At 39.9% G+C, this 19,905-nt stretch overlaps 1 protein-coding gene across 9 annotated transcripts; it reads right to left on the reverse strand.

Annotated features, from left to right (window-relative positions):
- Positions 1 to 1,793: 1,793 nt before the first annotated feature.
- On the reverse strand, positions 1,794 to 19,605 carry KIF23 (kinesin family member 23). 9 transcript variants are annotated; one of them, XM_067305372.1, is made up of 24 exons: positions 19,542 to 19,603; positions 19,390 to 19,456; positions 19,174 to 19,302; positions 17,724 to 17,829; positions 16,811 to 16,947; positions 16,065 to 16,174; positions 15,303 to 15,476; positions 14,334 to 14,375; positions 13,786 to 13,898; positions 13,517 to 13,638; positions 12,838 to 12,940; positions 12,429 to 12,508; positions 12,230 to 12,349; positions 11,546 to 11,705; positions 10,836 to 11,003; positions 10,457 to 10,614; positions 9,880 to 10,053; positions 8,969 to 9,148; positions 8,301 to 8,606; positions 6,007 to 6,237; positions 4,908 to 4,990; positions 4,522 to 4,603; positions 4,339 to 4,409; positions 1,794 to 2,622 (listed from the first exon to the last, which is right to left on the reverse strand). In XM_067305372.1, the coding sequence occupies exons 1-24, from the start codon at positions 19,550 to 19,552 to the stop codon at positions 2,607 to 2,609; spliced, it is 2,943 nt and encodes a 980-aa protein (XP_067161473.1). In that variant the 5' UTR covers positions 19,553 to 19,603; the 3' UTR covers positions 1,794 to 2,606. The 9 variants fall into 9 exon arrangements, with proteins under 9 accessions (XP_067161473.1, XP_067161474.1, XP_067161472.1 ...); XM_067305373.1 differs by having other exon boundaries at positions 15,303 to 15,473; positions 19,390 to 19,459; positions 19,542 to 19,597; XM_067305371.1 differs by having other exon boundaries at positions 19,390 to 19,459; positions 19,542 to 19,596.
- Between the last annotated feature and the right edge of the window lie 300 nt (positions 19,606 to 19,905).

Below are 19,905 nucleotides of genomic sequence, written 5' to 3' on the forward strand. Positions count from 1 at the left end.
CTGCGAAAACTCCCTTCCAAGATGCAGGGGAGGGAAGAGGAACACAGGATTTAGAGTACCAACAGCTGATGATTGCTATTTCACACCACCTAGCGGCATCAGCTTAACAGGCAGTTACAGGAACGCTACTTCCCACAGCTCCGGTACTGATAAAACATGCAGTCTGCCTGTGCGGCTCAAGTTCACAGAAACTTCATTTACATAAACACGTTTTTTTGTTTTTTTTTCCCCCCTTTTGGCCTTACTCTCAAGATCTACCCTTTTTATCCATTAAAAATCCTAGCAGCTCACAGAGAAACTAATATCAGAATGTGCCTTTCTTCAGTCAGAAAGGCAAGCAGGAAAGCAGCAACCCAACAACTACTTTTGCCAGCAAGATGCCAAAGTTTGCTGTTCATGACTCGTCTGCTGTATTCCAATACACTGCATTTAACTAATTAGTTGTGTACAAAACAAAAGCAAAATTGTACTTCAACCAGCATCTTGCACGTACATTTACCAAATGCATGCTTGCCACCTGGAGCTATTTCTGCACGTAACTTTTTGAACCAGGAGTAGAATACATATCATCTGCAGGTCTAGCCTGGTTCAAGTGAATGACAGACTCGGAGTTTGTCAGTATTAACTCCATGTAAGCCAGGCAGTGACAAGTTCATGAGAAAGCTTCTCTGCAACACTGGATACAGGCACAGATTTACACATCTTACTAGACTTTGCTTTTCTACAGTTCAAAATTAAAGATGATACACAGCCAGACTCCACCTCTCTTGATTTTGGGAACTTATGACTGAAGTAGTAGCATCATGTCTTTTTCTTCCTGTAGTCACAAAGTTTAAATGCACTGCTTTAAAATTAATGCAAAGCACTTGAGACAGGCATCTACTATATGGGAAGAATAATTATGAACCTTTGGAAGGTGTTTCAGGTCTTAGGAAGCTGCTATACTGGTTTAACTCTGAGGTTTGCCTCTACTCTGCAAGATGACAAGGCAGAGACAACAGTTTGTGAGGCCTGCAAGAGGTTCCACAGCTCAGACTTCTACAGTCTCTACCATTTAGTTCTCCAAGGACTGAGGACAGAATTAGAGGGGAAAGCACCAGCAGATCTAGATGATGTGGCAGGCTTCGTTTCCAAGGCCAAGTCTCTGAAAGCATTAAGCAGCACTGCTTACTCCAGACGCTAGAGGTAGAATAAAGCTCTGTCATGTGCTTTCTCAGAAAGATTATGATCATGCCTGGCCTCAGCCACCTGACTCTTAATATTACCATAGAGAGCAGCATTGCTCTAACCACTACGGGTGCTGTACAGCTCTTCCACACAAGAATCTTAGGCCCACAGAGTGGGAGATATGTTTCCTTAGAATATAAGCCTTTTCATGGACCACTTGGAAAGAAATGAGCTTATACCAACTATAAACAGATACTCATATTGGTCACTTCCTTTCCTTAAAAAAATCCCCTGGCTTAAAAAAAGTGCTTTTCAAGCTACTTACAATAACAAAAGCTGTTTTTCCTGAGGCTGGAAAAGCTCAATGCTTCACATCTTTTAATGAGACAGACAGTCACTCAAAATGGAACTGACTGCCCTCAAAAGCAATTTGCAGTCTTGAAGATAAGCTTGTCAAAGCATTTTATATCTGGGGATCCAAGCAGGTTCCTTCACTGAAGTTTCAGAAGTATCCCAAAAGCTGCATTTCAAAATTGCAGATCTGTTCAAAGCTCTGCTATATAGCACAAGATGCTGAGATGCTTAAGAATAGGCTAAGCTACAGAAACTAACAAGTACATGCTGGGTAAGAGCCATTGAATAAAAGTATTTATTTTAACATGTTTGCAGAGCCACACTTATATAAAGTTCTCACCATATTTGTGAGCACATTACCCTCTTACCCCATATCTACAGATATAAAACATTTGTAATGCTTATTTGCCCTACAAAATGAAGTAGGTATGATGTCAAGTCACCATTACTTATCTCTGTATTCTTGCTTTGTTACTATGAATGTATGAAAACTGAAATTGTTTTCACAAGCCGATTTGCATGTTAAATAACACTGTCAGTTCAACAGTCAGGACTAGGTAATTCTTCCAAAAAGTAATTCATATTACTGAGCAGTTGCTAGTTATAATAAAATTTGAAATGGCATAGAACACTCCTAAAGTGCATTACTGCAACTAAATAAATAGCAGCATTTATGTCTCTTCAAAACAGAAGACCTGAAAAGGAAGGGATTGTGACCAAAATAGAAGTATTTTGCTCTTTAAAAGAAAAAGCTGAAAAATATGCAAGGCAGAGGCCTTGTGTTATTAGTCTATAAAGATACAGCTTAATAACAAGGGGTTCATACCTATAAGACGGAAGGTGCTCTTCAGAAGTCCAAAGCACACAATGGCAGAACCCCCCCCAAGTCTATTGAAACTACACATGCACATGCTTCTTTGGGTTTGCAAGAAGTATCTCCCATTTAACCACTGCCTAGTATAGGTCATTATAAAAATACAAGCCTGTAGTGATAACAAAGCAGTTACTTTATCAAGTTATTACTGGCAGCAGATTACATCCCTTTGATAAAATCAACAGGATTCCAATGCAGTAGTACATTAAGTTCATGGTTTTCTTCGCCTAAAAGAAAAAAAAAAAGCCATAAACAGCTTTCAGTTTTTACACAGCAGCAGTTTTCCAATAGCCTTTTTATCTATTCTGATGTATGCAAAGTTTCACATACTTTCTATGCTAGAAAAATGCTACAATTAACATGAGCAAACTAGAGGTTATTCATCAAGAAATAGTTGGGTCTTGTTGTTATTTTTTAAAACAGCTGTGAACTAAAAACAAAGTTTTATTTTGATTATTTAATAAGCTTAAATAAATACAACTTCCACTTCAATACACAAGTACTGTATTACAAGGCTGTAGCAAGGCTGCAAGTAGCAGTAGCAGCCATGAGCAGGTCCCAGATTCTAGCGAGAGATGTAATAAAGTGTATGCTAAGTTGATGACAAGCACATGTTTGTGACTTTGTGTGAAACAGGGATTACCCATTTCAGATACTCCTTGAAATACCTTTCCACTACAGCTCTATGTTTTTTATGTAGTAGAGATACACACTACACAAAAGATGAAAGACAACAGCTGTGGTTCAAAAGTAGAGTAGAAACTAATGGTTTCACTATTTGGATTCCAAATGCAATCAGTTTGGTTGATTTTGGCTTCACAGAAATCTCTTTACCTCTCCAGCCCTCTCTCCTGCCTGTAAACACGTCTTGTAAAACTGCAAGTTTTCTTCCCTGAGTTGAATAGGTCACTTCCAGAGCACTGCCAGCACCTATCTGCAAGAGGCCAAATCTGGATATTGAATTCTGTTCTCCAACACTTAAGTTAGCAAAGCTATCTTATCTGAAGCATTTTTTTTTGTCCAAGTGTTTTGTCAGACACAGGGCTCGAATGTTGGGCACTGACTTTACAAACTGCAGGGTCATTTGGATTTTCTTCTAGAAACTGGGACTTCTGATTTGGTATGCTTAAATTTAGGGGTGCAGCCAACACTCTCATCCCATCAAGATAGAGAACGACAAGACAGACCTGAGAGTTCAGATTGTTAGTCCACATATTTGAACAAAAGGAAGGTTTTTTCCAAACATGACTAGAGTCAATGCTTCCTTAACAGAGGCCTTTGGCAATCGCACAGCTGATAGCAGCTGGAATATTAGCTCCATTCAAGTTTACCATTAGGCATTATCCACAATTGTCTCAGTTTCTACCCCAATACTGAAAGAAACAAGGTATTTGCAACCTTAATGTATCTAAAGGTATTAAAAAAAAAAAAGAATATTTTCTACTGTATCAACACCCGATAAAGGCTAGAGGAGGGGAAAGGGGAGAAGAGCGATACAGTTTAGCAGTTTAGCATCTTTACCTATTACTTTTACCATCCCTAACTATTCCACATTTAATCTGCCAGGTGCGCCATGGTTCCACAGCCCAACTTTTTACAGTCCAGTTAGTCCACTCTGAATTGCTGCTAAAGGATAAGATCAAACTCGACATTCTGCTCACTGCACTGCAGGCCAGAATTTAAGTAGAACTATTAACATGTCTTCTGGGCAAAAGTCTCTTACAAATCTATCACCAGCTCATTTCCAACTCTAATACTCTAGGATGGACAGGCTTGTTTAAAGGGGTGTGCACCCCAAACCTAAAGCTGTAAAGGCACTGTAGTCAAGTGTGTGTGTGGGGGGGAAATGTCATCTCATTTCAGATGTCATCAGGCTTCATATTAATCCTGAAACATTAGAACAAGGACCCAATAGCCCAATTACAGATGAGAGATGCACTTACTTGGGCTGAGCATGATGCTGATATCCAGGTCCAAGAGTAGATCCTGCCCTCATCTCCACCGCCACAGAACACTGAGAAAACACAAAGTCAGTATCTATCACCCCAAAACCCCAGCTGTCAGCATTACTCCAAATTCTCATCCAAATCAAGCACGAGATGTCCCCCTCCTCCTTTGTAGCTTACTCTGGTTTCTACATCAGTCCATTCAGCGTCTGCAGCATCTTCTGGTGGGTTAGGATTGGAAGGTGATGATCTTCGCTTTCGACTGAAAAAGGAGGAGAGAGAAAAACATTACGGGAATGTCAGGTACTTTGGCAGATTCTCAAGTACAAGCAAATACATTTCATATTGTCTAAAGTAATACTTTAGAGAGCTTTGTTCCTAGCAGCAGACCAGCCTTACCAGCAGCTCCAGCATCTATAAGAAGCTTTCCCCAAGTTACCTCTATACAATTTCAATTCAGGTTCAAAAACTTTCTGTTCAATCATTTTGACCAAAATCAGTTACACAAGTACTATTGGAAAGACAGGAGTCAGTGTCAGAACCTAAAAATCAAGAACACAACTCACCCAGTTGGAGATTCTTGCTTTAGAGTCTCTATCTCTGTGAACTGGACAGCCTGTCCACCACCTCTGGTTTTGAAAACATCACCCTGGAAGCCAAAATCAGTTACCAAGTTACATTCATTAGGTCAGTATGATGGCTACCAGTGCAAGTTTTCACATGAAAACTTAAGCGCTTACAGCTGTTATTTCCTTGCAGGTTGGTAGCCAGCAAGCATATGTGCATGAATACATTTTCCCCCAGCCTCCTTGATTATACACAGGGAAATAAAGAGGGATCATCATTGACCCCAACAATCATGCAAAATACCCAGGGAGCAGTCACTGCCTTGACAAAGATTTCTGCATGACAGCAATGACTAAGTATATTACAGACACAATGTCATTGGCTCAGTCAAACTTCCTTTTCACAGCATGAACAGCTACGCTGTCATCTAAGGCTTCACTTTTGGAAACATAGCTGAGACCTAAGGTTAGCTTAGAGTGAGGGTTGTTTGCTTTTTTGAAGTTTAAAGAAAATACCAGAAGGCCCATAACTACGGGAAAAGTGAACTCAAGTTCCAGAAACCAAGAGCTCCTTACTGTGAATTACAAAGAGCTCCCAATTTGCCTTAAGCAATCACAGTCAGTATTTTGAGACACAAAGCCTAGGCTATTGCAACAATTTGCTTGTCCATTTAATACTGTAAATTGTGTTCTGGAGCATTTGAGCATCCATCACTGCAGCAAGCCTATTCATGCTGCTAATGGAAATCAAATAATATCACTCCAATAAAACTGACTCCATAAAATTAGCTGCAATCACAAGCCTAAGACATTTTCACCGCAAATGGGTTATTGCATTTTACGGGGGGGGGACTTAATTGCTTTCAAGGTAAACAAGCTTGGAATAGTTCATATAAAGTAATGATGAAGTTCAAGAAAAGCATTTTCAGACTCCAAAGCTACCTCGAATCCAACTTCACAAAGCTTTCAAATCAAACCTCCTGGCACATTGAGTCAAATGTACCTTTTTGCAAGCTAGTAATACTGCAGCCCAAATACATTGTCAGAAATAGGAGTTGGCAGGGTTATCACACATCTACCACAAGGGTGTTTTCTTTACCTTAATTAGTTTTGTTTCAATCTCCCCATCAGAGGCTAGCTCCTGGTGCGTCAGCATATACTTGTCACACTTAGCTAGTGCTTTTTCACTTGCAGCCGCTACTGTGATGGCATGAGGGACATGCGGCTGCATGACTGTTTCAGTGGGCAGATTAGAAGGTGGCTTATGATCTACCCATCTCTCCCCAGCTGAGCGCGACCGTCTGTGTCTGAGACGAACCGGAGGTGCATTCTGATCAGAGTAGAAGAGAATCGGAAGAAATCAGCACACAGTAAATTTCTCAAAGGATATCATTAGCAGAAGTGAGCTTTTCAGGTCTGGTTAAAACGTATCCGTAATAAGATCAAAGCCTTATTCCTAAAGTACTTTCAGAATCCATCCTGAAAGGCACCATTATTGAGCACCTTGTGTAAGATTATTAATAGATTTTTTCTGTGCCAATTTCTATTGATTGTCAATTTTAGTTAACAGTTATTTAATCAGTTGCATTCCACACATAGTAAAGTTTTCTCAAGGAGGACATGGGTATCTTTTGGAAACTTGGGATAAGTGCTACAAATCAAAACTGATTGCTACAGACGTATTAACCCACCTGAAAAGAGAAAAGTTTGAAATACGTTTCCATGGGTGCATTCCTGGATCAAATAAGCAATTTTTGTGGTAGCAAAGGAAGCAGACTAAGTATGGATTTCTAATATCTCTAAAGGATGCAAGGCCTCATAGTACTTTTCATTAAATAGAGCAGAGCTAGAGGAAGTCTCCTCCTGTGCTAGAGCTACTGCTTCTGAATTCAGCTGTTGAAAATCCATAGGAATGAGTGAAGTTCATGTATTTTTACTGTGTTCATAAACATTACTGTCAGATGCTTAGGAAAAATAGAAGACTGATAACCAGCAATAACTTGCTTAAAAAACTGGATCCCTTCAAGATCTTTGAAAAGTACTGACATACTCTCATGCCAAGGATCAGCTCTACTCCCTTCTTTGGGAGTTGTGGCCTTTTTGCTCATAGACATGCAAAACTAGTAAGACCATTGAAAGGTCCTTGAAGCATTATTGGGCTTTAGAAAGAATGTCTGCAGGCTCTCCCTGTTCCATTTACACACTAATTTTACAGACCGCTCTGAATCATAGTGAAGTTACATAATCCAAATCTGTAAATCCAAATCCCATCCACTGCACTTTTAGGTGATTAGCATCAATTATGGCTTTTAGCAATAGACATACCTCTCACAAGTCTAAAGCAGCTCTTAAAAATAAATAAATAAATAGACATGCTGCTTTCAGCAAAAGTTTTCCATTAAAGAAAGAATTCCTCAGACTTTTTTTTTTCCTTCCTTTTAGGGAGCAAGTACTGGTTTCTGTTGATGCTTTTTGGAAACAGTTTTGCCAAGCTGCCTTAGAAGTTATGCCCTAAGGGCACACTACTACTGGTTACATTTTACTGTAAGAGACCACATCCCTTACTCTGTTAAGAGTGGTTCATGTGTTAGTTAATTAAAATAGCATTAGCTTAAAAGCACATCCCTTGCTTCAAAGGGTTAGTAAGTAACAGGAATTTTGGAAACATTACTGAAAGTGAATCATACCATGAGAAACTTTCTTCCTCTTGAGAAGCACTCTCAAGAAGGCTGATTTAGTTTCTTTTGTACAATTCTTTTAGATTTTCCTGAGCCACTGCAACAGAGCTATAATGTGACACAGACAAGCATCACAGATGCAAACATTTGCACACATCAATTTAAAGGAGGAAGGGTGGAGGAAAAGTGTCCCAACTGTAAACAAAACCCCCCGCTTTAACACACACACGCACAGATTTGGGAAGAATATTCTAAGAGCAAAACTAACATTCATACAAATGAGATGCTTGTCCAAGCACTATTTCCAATAGACATTTGCACAAATGGCGCATAAGACCACCTTTTAAGCTGCCCAAGCAGACTATGGTAAATTGCAGACTGTGAGACAGATCTGAGGAGACAGACACAAATTGAAAAACAGGGACATCCATAGCCAGAAAAGAGGTCTAGCTAGCTCAGAATTCCTTACAAGAGCTATCTACATGCTAGTGAGAGATAGGCATACTGCTTTTAAGGAATTTTCAAATGTCAAATTAAGAAGTCAAATAGAATGAATAGTGAGACTCAGCTTGGAAATAGTACGGTCCTATGAGAAAAATTATGGAATGAGTTCCAATCTGTTTTAGGTGTGCTCTAAACGAAAGAGCAGTTAAGATGAGCTTCTGAGCCAGACTAAGCAACACTACATTTAGTTTTTGACAGGAGCAGCACTAACCCTGCAGCATTGGTCCTCTTCTATTTCTAGCTCATCTCTACGTCTGGGAACCTCAACGACTCCAGTCCAGTACATCCCTCGCCTTCTGTCTGAGGCATTACAGTTTCTACTTTGTTCTGGTTCTTGTTGTCTACTCCTTGCATTAGGAGTGCCACTGGTATGCTTGTGTGAAGGGATTTTCTGCTCCCATTCCGTAATACAGGATGCCACAGAAATGCTGCTACAAGAATTAGAACGTCTGTGCACCTGTGGGTTGCTCACGAGTCGCTGGCTGTTAGGGACCTGAGTAACGCAATTACTAGAAGGCTAGAGAGAATAGGAAAGAAGTTAGTGAACATACAGAACTGTCAACTTAAGCCAATAAAACGGTATCACGCTGCACATTGTCTGTATTCAATTCAGCTATAAAGCTTACTGTTTTGGACAGTTAGTGTGTTTCAGTGACAGCATTAAGAATCAGGTATTCTTCCAATACTAGGAGCACTGGAAGGTAGCAGCACAAATAAAGAACACTGATAAATACAACTGGAGAAGAAGAATTCAAAAGGTTAGTCATTCAAGTTCTGTGCTTGAGAACCTTTTCTAGCCACTAAGACAAGTGGTCTGCATTTCAGTTCGTTCTTATAAAAATGCTTACCCCCATGTCAAGTGTTTCATAGGCAACTTACAGGTACTGGTGAAGGAGACACTGATCTCTGAACAGGCTTCTCTCTGTCTCTCTCCCGTGAAGGCCTCTCAGGTTTTTCATTCTTTGGTTCAGTAACAATGGCCTTCAGTTGCTTCAGTTTTTCATCTTTGACCCAAAGTTTGTTCTGCATTTCCAGCTGCTTTGCTGCTACACGACGTTCCTGGAAAGACAAGTGAGAAAGTGTGAAGTATGTTACACAAAGGCACAAGCAAGTAATTGTACTGTAAGTTTAAAGGGAATCATATATTCCAGATGGAATTAAATCTTTTCCCTGTTAAGATACAAGCTATTGGAAATAATGGCAAATCAAGGGAAAAAAAAAAAAAAAAAAAGACTTGCCAAATTCCAGAACAGTACCATATTTAATGCCACAAAAAATTTGCCTTTTGAATTAAGACAAATGGGAGTGTGTCTAACTATAGTTTTATCAATGGTCCTGAAGTATGAGCTTGCTGTATTAATCCCTCAGATTTCCTTTTCTTATTGCATGTCAAGCACATCTGAGCAAGAGTATATGCAATGAGGAGAATGCAGAAACTCTGATAGTAGGCTCCTGATGACAGCTGACAGAACATGAGAATCACTCCTGAAGTTAGAGAGCCAGAAACCCAAGAAACAAATTCTAGATATTGGAATAAAATGAGGAATTGCTCGAATGTTGTTCTAGCTGCATCAAAAGTCCTTGAAAAATATATCCGAACATATCGCATTTATAAAATTTTTAAGGTGAAAATGTTTAATTAAAGTCCATATTTAAAGCCAAATATCTTCAGTCTTAGTGCCACGTAAGAAATAAAGAAAAAAAAAAAACACAACCAAAATCACAACCCACCACACATAAGGGAGCAATGCTGAGTTATGCATTTCTAACAGATATAGCAGTGTACTTACACACTCCTTTTCCCATTTCATGGTCGTTTCTGCCACCATGCCTTGCAATCGTGCCTCCAGCCTACGCTTGTCAGAAGCTTGACGTTGCAATTTCTGGCTCTTGCTTTCTAGTTCTTGCTGGAGATTACGTTTGTCTTCTTCATAAATTGTAGCAGTTTTCTCCAAAATCTCAATCTGGAGGAAAAGAGGAAGGACTTGGCTACGCTTCTTACAAGCGCAACCATCTAAGCCCAAGACTGCTAGCCATATTTGATTAAGTTAACAAGTACGAGAATACATTAGCAGTTGTGTATATAAGTATACCTAGAAAAATTCCAAAAAACTTTGGATATTACAACTTTCTCGTAAGTTGCAGATCTCAATGTATTGAGAAAATCCTCACCTAATAGGAAAGCCAAAAAGCTAAAAACATTCAGTTAAAGTTCCCCAGAAAACACTTAATCTCATTTCTAATATCCTTCTTAGGCAACTTCTGATGTCAAGAAGTCTGCCAAATGGTAGGTAGAAAATTCCTTTTCTGATGAGGAACTATGTAGCTTTAGACAATGAAAAAAACATGAAACAAAAACCCCCCAACCTTGTATTCCAGAGTTTTAGTTTTCTTCTCCAGGCGTTCTAGCTCCATTTTCTGTCCTGCTATTATTTTCTCTTTTTCAGACAGTTTTCCTTGAATATAGTTTTCCTTGGATACAACGCTGGAATCAAATTCTTGCAGCATAGTTTTAAATGTAAGCACTGCAAAAGAATCAATATATTTTATCTTCTCACACTATCCCCAAAATATCAAAAACAGTTCTTCAACTCCCACCAGCTTAACGCTACCAGCTACCCCAAACAAAGGCTTTCTAAAGCATCAACTGAGAAAAGGTATTTATTTTGTGTTGGTACAGAAGACATCCCTGAAAAGTATTAAGTGAGACATAAGTCTAGTTCAACACTGATGTTCAAATTCTTACCATTCTTGGCAAATTCCTCTGACAACATTTGTCGTAGTCTATGGCGTTTTTCCAGGACTTCAATAAGCTTTGGAAGCGTTTGATCATCATTAACATCCAATAGTTCACACGAAGGCAACGGAGGAAAGCTCTGCAAAAGCATTTCTGAAACAGATTGCTCTTCTGTTTCTGTAACATTTAAAGCCAAGAAAGTCTGTCAACAAGCTACAGAATGGAAAAATTCCATTTGACAACACATAGCCACAGATCATTCATTCCATAATATTATGAAGTAGACAGAATAATTACTGAGAACTAGAAGTTTTCAGAAGAAATGACAGTATTGAGGAAAAATTAAACACGACATCCTTGATTCATTACTTCCAGGCAACTCCTGCTTTCTACAGTAGGCCCTGAGCATACAAAAACATCAGAGTATCATCCTCAGTATAACAATTTCCTTTCAGGAACTGCAGTAATGGGACCGTGAATTCAACTCATCACCAACTACAAAGAATTACTCTGACACTTGTAGTATAAGCCCAGTAATTGTAAAAGTAGTGCTGCAGTACAAAAAGAGCAACTCAAATATACATAATGCAGAACAAGCTCACGACTAACAGGTAAATTATTTCTTTTGCACTTTTAAGGTCTGAATAATTTGTTTTAAATAGTATTCATCCCCAAACAGAAAAGCCTGTGCTGTAACCATCTAGCATTTTAGTATTTACCTCCATTTATTGGGCCACCCCGAATCTCCAGTTTCCGTGAAAGTTCCTCTCTAAAGGCCTGATTCCTAAAGCGCCGCCCTGGTGTTAAACCACAGAGCGGTTTATCAACAGGTCTTGCAACTTCAACTTCTTGAGTCATTTCTGCAAATCGCATCACTTGCTACAAAAGAACAAAAGCAAGCTTAACAATGAAACTAAACAGAACAAGTCAAAAGTGAAAAAGTAACATTTTAGATCAATAAAAGCATTAGAGGAGACATTATCAAGCTATAATATCAAGTAGCTCCCAGCTGCATAGCTTGCAATTTTAAAGTGGAGCATCCAAAAACCTTCCTAGTAACATCCCCCCCCCCAACCTCCACCCCCAAGAACCACGAAACTGACTGTGCGAACACCTGCACTGAAGTTCTTGCAGGTACTTCCACAGTGGGAATTAAGCACTTAAACATCGCTGTGGGTTTGGACTTTTGTAAATAAGATGACCTTTCCTATTTTATGTGCAAGCAGAGTTGCAATTTTTAAAAGGAAAAATGAGACTTAGAGGACACATCTACCCAGTCATAATATATTTGATTACATGAGTCCAAGCAACAAAGATTACCATTCCTATATCCTGCTAAACAAGTGCAGTAATTTGATGATAAACATGGAAGAGAAGAGAAAGAAGATCTACAAGGAAATTACCAAGCTTTCCTCGTAGTCCTCAGCTTTGGGATTAACGCACACAATCATACGCACTTTTCCTTCACCATCAAAATAGTTCTTGAAGAGATGAGTCAGCTTGGAATCTCTGTACGGAACCATCTTAGAACAAACACACAAAGATCTAGTAAGCTTTCATTAAACCAGTCATCAAGAGACAATTAGATGATCTGTTGCATACCTTATTTGTTCCATACATCTGGTTTTCCCGTAGAACTTCAATACATGTTCTTAATGTCATTAGTGACTGATTAATATTACCTAAAAATAAAAAGAGCTCCTTAAGCAGCCATTTGGATAATGTTCCCAAATTATGTAGTGGTTTACCTAAGAATAAACTGCCTGGACTCTTAAGTAAGATTTGTTACAGATAACTGCTCCAATTAGTCTGAAGTATCCATGAATTTAGTACTACAAAGAAACTTCTGATTTACAAACTTGAGGATTTAAGACCATCAGATCAGATAACTGAACATCAAAACAGAACACTTCAAAAATTTTTTTTTTTTGCTAGGAGGCAGACTGATACTTGAATACAAGCATATATATTAGTATATACAACTAATGGACTGTCTAATTGTGGTAGATACCTGCTTCACGCAACCTGTTCCCTTCAGCTTTTGTTCTATTAGTTCTTTCACTTCCAGCTAGATCAACCAAGGACAGCTGGCTTAAAGTGATCTGTTCTTTCTCCTATTACAGGAAACAAAATTACGTTAGGCTAATGATAAACACTGTTCCCTACCTTCTGAGGGTGGGGGTAAAGGGAGGAACCTTCACAATTCCAAATCAGCATGCAAACTTAAAAGACCCCATGTTGCAACTTTAGACAAAATCTGAGGGAGTTTTTATAATCCTTAATGCAAGAAAATGCCCACCATTAGCTTTTTAGTACATAAGTTTTTCAAATCCTTTCTGTTTTGGGCCACAAGATAGATGTAACAAGTGCAGTCGTTCAAAGCCTCTCAGTTTTATATTCTTAACAGTTTTAGCTTAAGAGAAACAGAGGTAAAGAACAAGGAATAAACAGTTTTACTCCTCATTTTAATGCTCTACTTTTATTATAGAGAGGAGATTAATTCTATCAGAAATCTCAGAAATTTAAAGAGTTTGATTTGTTTCAGAATGAAATTGCTAACCAGCAGATGCATATGTTCAAGACAAGGTCACTGTTTAGGCAGGCCATGCTGCAAGGTTCACTACTTTTTCTAACCTACAGATACATACATACACACACAGAGTTCTTTAATAGTCTGCTCATGAATTCACCTGTAGCACATTATCTCCATCTGCATCCAGGGGTGCCTGAGCCAACTTTATTATAAAAACACTATGAGAGCGACTAGATTCTCGATTCAGCTGAGTATTTGCAATACGCCTTTTCTTTTGACCTGTTTAAGAGAGGGGGGGGGGGAAAAAAAAAAAGCACTGTGCTTCATTTAAGACTTGCCACTTAGCAAAGTGAATTCTGTTTTCACCATGAGTGAGAACGACTACACACCTGTACTGAATTTAAGTAGTTATATTTTAAGATTTACCTCTCCAAAACACTTCAAAAGCTTCTTCTGTAGATTTCACCTCTACTTCGGTGCATCCTGTGACATACATATTGTGATTCTGGTCCTCACGCAGTATTTTGGATTGTGGAGGTCTTAAGGGGGGAGAAAAAACAAGAAACCTAAAACTGAAGGGAGTTTTATATACAACCATACATTCTATGTCATGCAAATTTTTGTTTGTTTAAATACAAAATTCAGACTGAACATGTCAATTATCCATACAGCAGATGGAAGAGAAAGTACAAATACATGGACACACACTCAGCCAGGATTAGTTACACTTCAGCTACTGCTTTAATTTAGAAGCTACATTTAATTGCAATTCTTACTGGAAATCATGGGTTTGGATGGCAGCTATTGTTTTTTCTACATGCATATGCTCATACAGAAGCAAGATGGCTTCAAAAGCATTCTGTATTCACTAGTAAAGCAAGAAAAGGTAGGGAGTCAGTCTGAGTTCATTTTCTGCTTCTACTACAAAGAAATTTCACTTTTCAATATTGTGAATAATATGCTTATGCACATACATAAAGTCACCGTTTCGCACAGGAGTGTTGCAATTGTTCCACCTACCAAAAAAACAGGGTTAAAAATATTAAATCATTCAGCTTTAACACACTGCAGTTTCCATAAATGGAAATACTTTAAGATCCTTCCCAGGCTGATTTGTGGGCATGATAAGCAAGATACTAAACCAAATACTTTAATCCTTCCTTAAAAAGCATTCATAGATATTCAAACCCATTTCAAAGCACTACCCTAGAGCTAACTCTTGATGTTTTAGTGCAATGGCTTGTTTTGCTCTAGTTAATCTTTACAGATTGGCCAACTCTTTAACTAACATGTATGCCAATAGATACGTATAGGTTTTTTTTAACGGGTTTAGAATTTAAAAAAATACATATTCAGAGTCAAAGTTTAACTTTCAGACTGTTTTTTCCCAAAGGTTCCAATATTCACCAGTTTTGGACATCGCCTAAGTACATGTCTTTCCACACAATAGTCAAAATTTCACTTAAGACACTATCCATCTGTCTCTATGGAAGTGGTCAGCCTCAAGAGAAACAATATGCAAGCTTGCATTAACTGTAAGTAACAGCCGAAAGTGGCTTTTGTCCAATACACTGCTTCCAGGAGGAAAAACAGCAGCTATGGAATGGCTTACTCTAATTGCCATCATCTGCTAGGAATACTACTTGCAGAATAGCATGAACAGGCTTAGAATCTCAGTGGGATACAACAGGCTGCCTAACAAATTCACTATTTACTTATTGATCTGCCATTATACTAAGGAAGAGAGCACCAAGTCTTAGAAGCAGCAACAAAAAGACCATCAGTACTTGGCACACTTAAATGCTATTGTCTGGACTCCTTGACCATCACCTTTCTCACATGATGGAGTTAAGCCACACTTGCCAAGACTGCAGCCAAAGACATATTATAGTTCCCATAAAAGTGCAACTAAAGCCAGCAATAAGGGTATTCATAAAACTTACTTTGGTTTTATGGGATCAAAGGGAGCTTCCTCCAAGAGGTCATATATGTAGTTATTGTAGATCTCAATATAGGAGACAAAGACACTATACACATTATCTTCATCAACTTCTTCCACTTTGCAGTGATCTTGCACATTGATCATATCAGCAAATTCTGGATCTATTTGTCGCCTGCTAAAGACGCAGAACAAGCAATTGTAATGGAGCATCCACAGTCAGCTAATATCTTATAGACAATGGATCGTAGAATTAAAAAGCAAGTCTATTGACAGATAGCACGATTCTCACACTAGAAACTACAGCCAAAACATCCAGTTTTTAATAAAAAACTAAAAAAGCACTCTGAAAAGTTTAAAAATATAAATTTTCAGCTGTCACTGCTGTACTCAGTTGCAGTTGGAAATACCTTGCAGAATTCCTGGATAGTTTGCATTTCTATCATCTTCCATTCAGCAATTTCACTTGTTTGGCAGAACATCCTCACATTTAACCTTACAGTATCACTACTAACTGAAATCATCGCATTTTACTCATGAGAAGGTAGAGGTACAAAGATAGAATTAAGTTGCCCGATTCTAAATCTTCTAATCTAAATACTTAACTACATAATTCCTCAAATGACAAGAAAGTTTATATATTAAATTTTCACTAACTTTTTTCTCCTTTTTTCAAGGGAAAGGTCAAGAGACTAAGTTAAGACCAGAATATCAGAATAATACTTACATTAATTAATTCATTCTGCACGTTACAATAGTTACTTACTTGCCAGATGGAGTTTTTGGAACAGGCATGGCATCTCTTTTCTGTCGCTCTAATAGAGCATCTACTTCACACTGAACATCCACACCATTCTTCTCATCAAGCTTAAAAACCTGAGCAGTGAATATACATTTAGACAATATAATGACAAACACTAGAGAACATAAGGTGTTGGCCAGCAAAACGCAAGTTATGTGATCAAGCTGTCTGGCAATGAGTGAATACTGTGCCCCTCACTAACACTCAATCTGCTGGCTAATTCCAAGTAGATTCAACAGAGGACAGATAGTTCCAAGAAAAATATTTCACAAAAGCTTCCAAGCTAGCATTCTATTAAGGAAAAGGCTTTCAGCATTATTTCCAATATTTTTGGACACCAGAAAATCCAGAGATGTTTGACAACAAGAAAAGTTTCAAATCATCTCCTCTGTTAGTAGACATGGAATCAGATAAAGCCACAGGAAGCCAATGCTCAGAAAGCTTTTTTCCATTGTTTTTATAAGATAGTTAAAGAATTAGAAACAATTACAGGGATAGCCAGACCAGACTACTCATTTTTTTGAAATGTCCCTCCTAGCTACTACGTCTGCCTCCTTTGCCCCGCATTTCCAGTCCTATGTTGTTGTTGTTTTTCCCCAGTGCTACAGTTGCATGACTAGACACAAGTTAAACATTTCAAACAATATTTTTTCTAGTGTTTTAGGCTGCCACGAGCAACAGGATAAAGAATTTAGTGCAAAACTACACACAAATCGCTTGGCCTGGAATGGTCCTATGCTGTTGAAGATCATATCCAAGCACCGAGGAAGAAGTCCTCCATCACCAGGAGATCCTGTCATGGTGTGTGTTTTTCCACTGCCTGTTACACCATATGTAAAAAGCAGGCCTAGGAGAGACAGAAAGGTTAAGAAATGGTGCTTTCTGTCTTAAAAAAATAAAATAAAAAATAAATGCTCAGTTATAATCTCGCTCAGTCTTTCCTCTGTCAAATGTATTTGGGAAAACCAACGACTCCTTTTGAACAGTTAACAGTAAATTATTCGAGCCCCTCATAAAGCATTATTAGTCAGTCAATACCAGTACTTGCATTGATATACACTTCAACTACAGCTAGGAATGCCTATCACCCTGTTTTCAAAGGGTACATTTAGAAGGCAAAATGGAATGAAACCAAGAAATTTCTCCTAAGTCCAGGCTGTAGAGGGCTGGTTTATATTGACTGTTACTGAGGAGTCTGACATTAGCCAGATACTTCAAGCACCAACACAGAGATATCAAACTGAGCCCAGGACATCAAGTCCTAGAAAAACAAATCAATTTATTTCGGAAGTCAGTCTTTAGGTGGAGAAGTCATGCCTTTCTGCAGAAAAAGTGTTTCTCCAGTTAATAACATACAAAAAAATTAGACCTTGACACAAGTAACATGCATGGCACAACACAAATGAATAAGTTTAGAAGTAAGGAACGGCAGGAAGAGCTTCCAAGAATGCTGTACAGGGGAGACAAACCATAAATATTTTCTTTGAAGAGGGAAAAAAAGTATTTACGATTTTTTCTTAGACAAGCTAAAGAACCTTGACACAAGTAAAGTCATAGCAATAAAAAAATATAAATTTGCAGAACACACATACAAAAAGTGGTAAAGAACAAGTCCTTGCTTACCATTTTTCCCACGAATGAGATCTTCCACAAGAGGTTTAGCCACCACATCAAAAAGCTCCTTCTGAATAACCAGGGTGCCAAATACTTCTTTAAATGAATACTGAGTCTGAAGAAAAGAAAATACACTGCCCTAAAGATTAATTTTCCAGGAGTCTGTTGCTTCAAAATGCTTCATACCTTAGAACTGTTTTTCACCAGCTTACCAGAAAGACAAGGATTCTACTTTAAGATTATACCAGCATTTGAATACGTACAGTTGCTTCAATACAAGTATACTGAGAATGAGATCAGATCTGCATAATGAAGAACAGCAATTTTCTCATTTTCATAGAACTCAAGTCCATAAATAACCAGAGTGATCACAACGCCTGACCTCCTAGCAACCAGAGAATCTCACTGTTTTCAGCTTCAAGTCCAAAACTTCTTCTCAAGACCAACTATCTATTCCAGCACTCAGCAATTAAAGACCCACAATGGCCAAAGTCAAATTGTTCCAGCATTTAACCAATCTTAAGTTTGTGTCTTTTTCTAGACTAGCCTCAATTTCCAGTCCTAGAATTTCAACATACTATTTTTTTGATGAATCTGGTTACTCTTCATTAAGTCACTTGCTCATGTAAATATTTGCAGTTTAGTTTTCCAACGAAGGTTTGGTTACCAAACTTTTAATTAATCTTTGGCTCTTTTATACAAGCTTTTAAAGGTTGCTTTATGTACCCTTCCTTTAAGAATTTCCTATATTGAAATCAGAAACAAGTATTCTACATCTCAACTGGTATACACTATTTTTCTTCTTAGAAACCTAAGGAACATGTCTTCTTTTGAGTTACACTGCTGTGTTGGGAATTTGCGGTCAACTGTTTTACTACCAAATTACGTTCAGTGCCACAGTCCTCCAGCTCCTTGTTCTGCACGCGTGACCTAAATCCCCCCTTTCTAGGCAACACACGTGCTGGACTAAACACAAGTATTGGTCAAGTAACAACACAAGCTGCTTACTGCAAGTGACCTAAGAGAACTTTGCTTTTTACCCAATGTGAAGTTTGAGATAAAGCAACTCTCAATTCTTTTAAAGTTGGTTTTGCTTAGAGTTGGTTTTTTTGAATTAGTCCTACATGGCAGAATCCTTAAGTCTAAATATTAGTCAGCTCTGTTTTTGTTTTTTTTTTTTTTCCTTTTACCCCTTTCCTGGCCTCCCACAAAGAAGTCTTTTAATACACGGGGGCTATATTTGACAGCTAAGGAAAACCTGCGTTTTTGCTCTAGATAGTTTTCTGAAAATTCACCTTTCTAAGAGCGCCAATTGCTTAGGCATTGCTGATTTGCACGCGACAAGAGGATACCAGGAGCCAGCAGAAAACAAAGACAGCAGAGAGAGAGGACGTAAACGCGCCAGCCCAGGCCGGGGGGGAGGGGAATGCGGAGAGCGCGGCCCCGCTGTAGGCATTACCTCCCGGTACTCGCCGTTGCGGAACACGCGGTAGCCGTCGGGCGGGTGGATCTGCACCGTGGTCTCGTTGATCACCTCGATGCAGCACTCCTGGTCCGGGCGGCTGAGCGGCCGCACCCTGCAGTACACCTGCGGCGAGACAGGCCCCGTTGTGGCGGCGGCGGCCTGGGCCCCCCGTGGCCGCCGGGCCCCCCGCCGCCGCGGCCCCGCACTCACCCCCACGGGATCCTTCAGGCTGGGGTTCGACGGCTTCTTCGGCGCCGGCCTCCGCGGCGTCTTGGCCCTACTGGGAGAAGGAGCGAGGCGTCAGGGCGGGGGCGCCGGGCCGGGCCCCGGGCCCCCCCCGCACCCCCGCGGGGGCCACTTACGCCGCCTTCATGGCGCGGGCGGCGGACGGTGGCCGGGCGGCGGACGGTGGCCGGGCGGGGCCGCGCGCGCCGGGGGTCCCGTGCGAAGCGGGCGCGGGCGGCGAGACCGCCGGGGCTTTGAACTTCCCTCCGGCCGGCGGCCCGCGCGCCTGCTGTTATTCAAATCTGGCCAATCAGCGCGCGCGGCCGCGGGCGCGTCAGCGCGCAGCGCGTTGTTACGTAGGGGGCGACGCGGCCGGCGGGCGGGCGGGGAGGGGTTCCATCATCCCCCCTCCCCTCCCCTCCCCTCGCCGGGGCGCGGCCCTCGAGCGCGTTGCCAGGGCGACGCCCGCGGGCGCGGCCCGGAGCGCGGGCGCCCCCCGCT

The sequence above is a fragment of the Apteryx mantelli genome, chromosome 15 (assembly GCF_036417845.1).
Source record: "Apteryx mantelli isolate bAptMan1 chromosome 15, bAptMan1.hap1, whole genome shotgun sequence".
NCBI classification, from domain to species: domain Eukaryota; kingdom Metazoa; phylum Chordata; class Aves; order Apterygiformes; family Apterygidae; genus Apteryx; species Apteryx mantelli.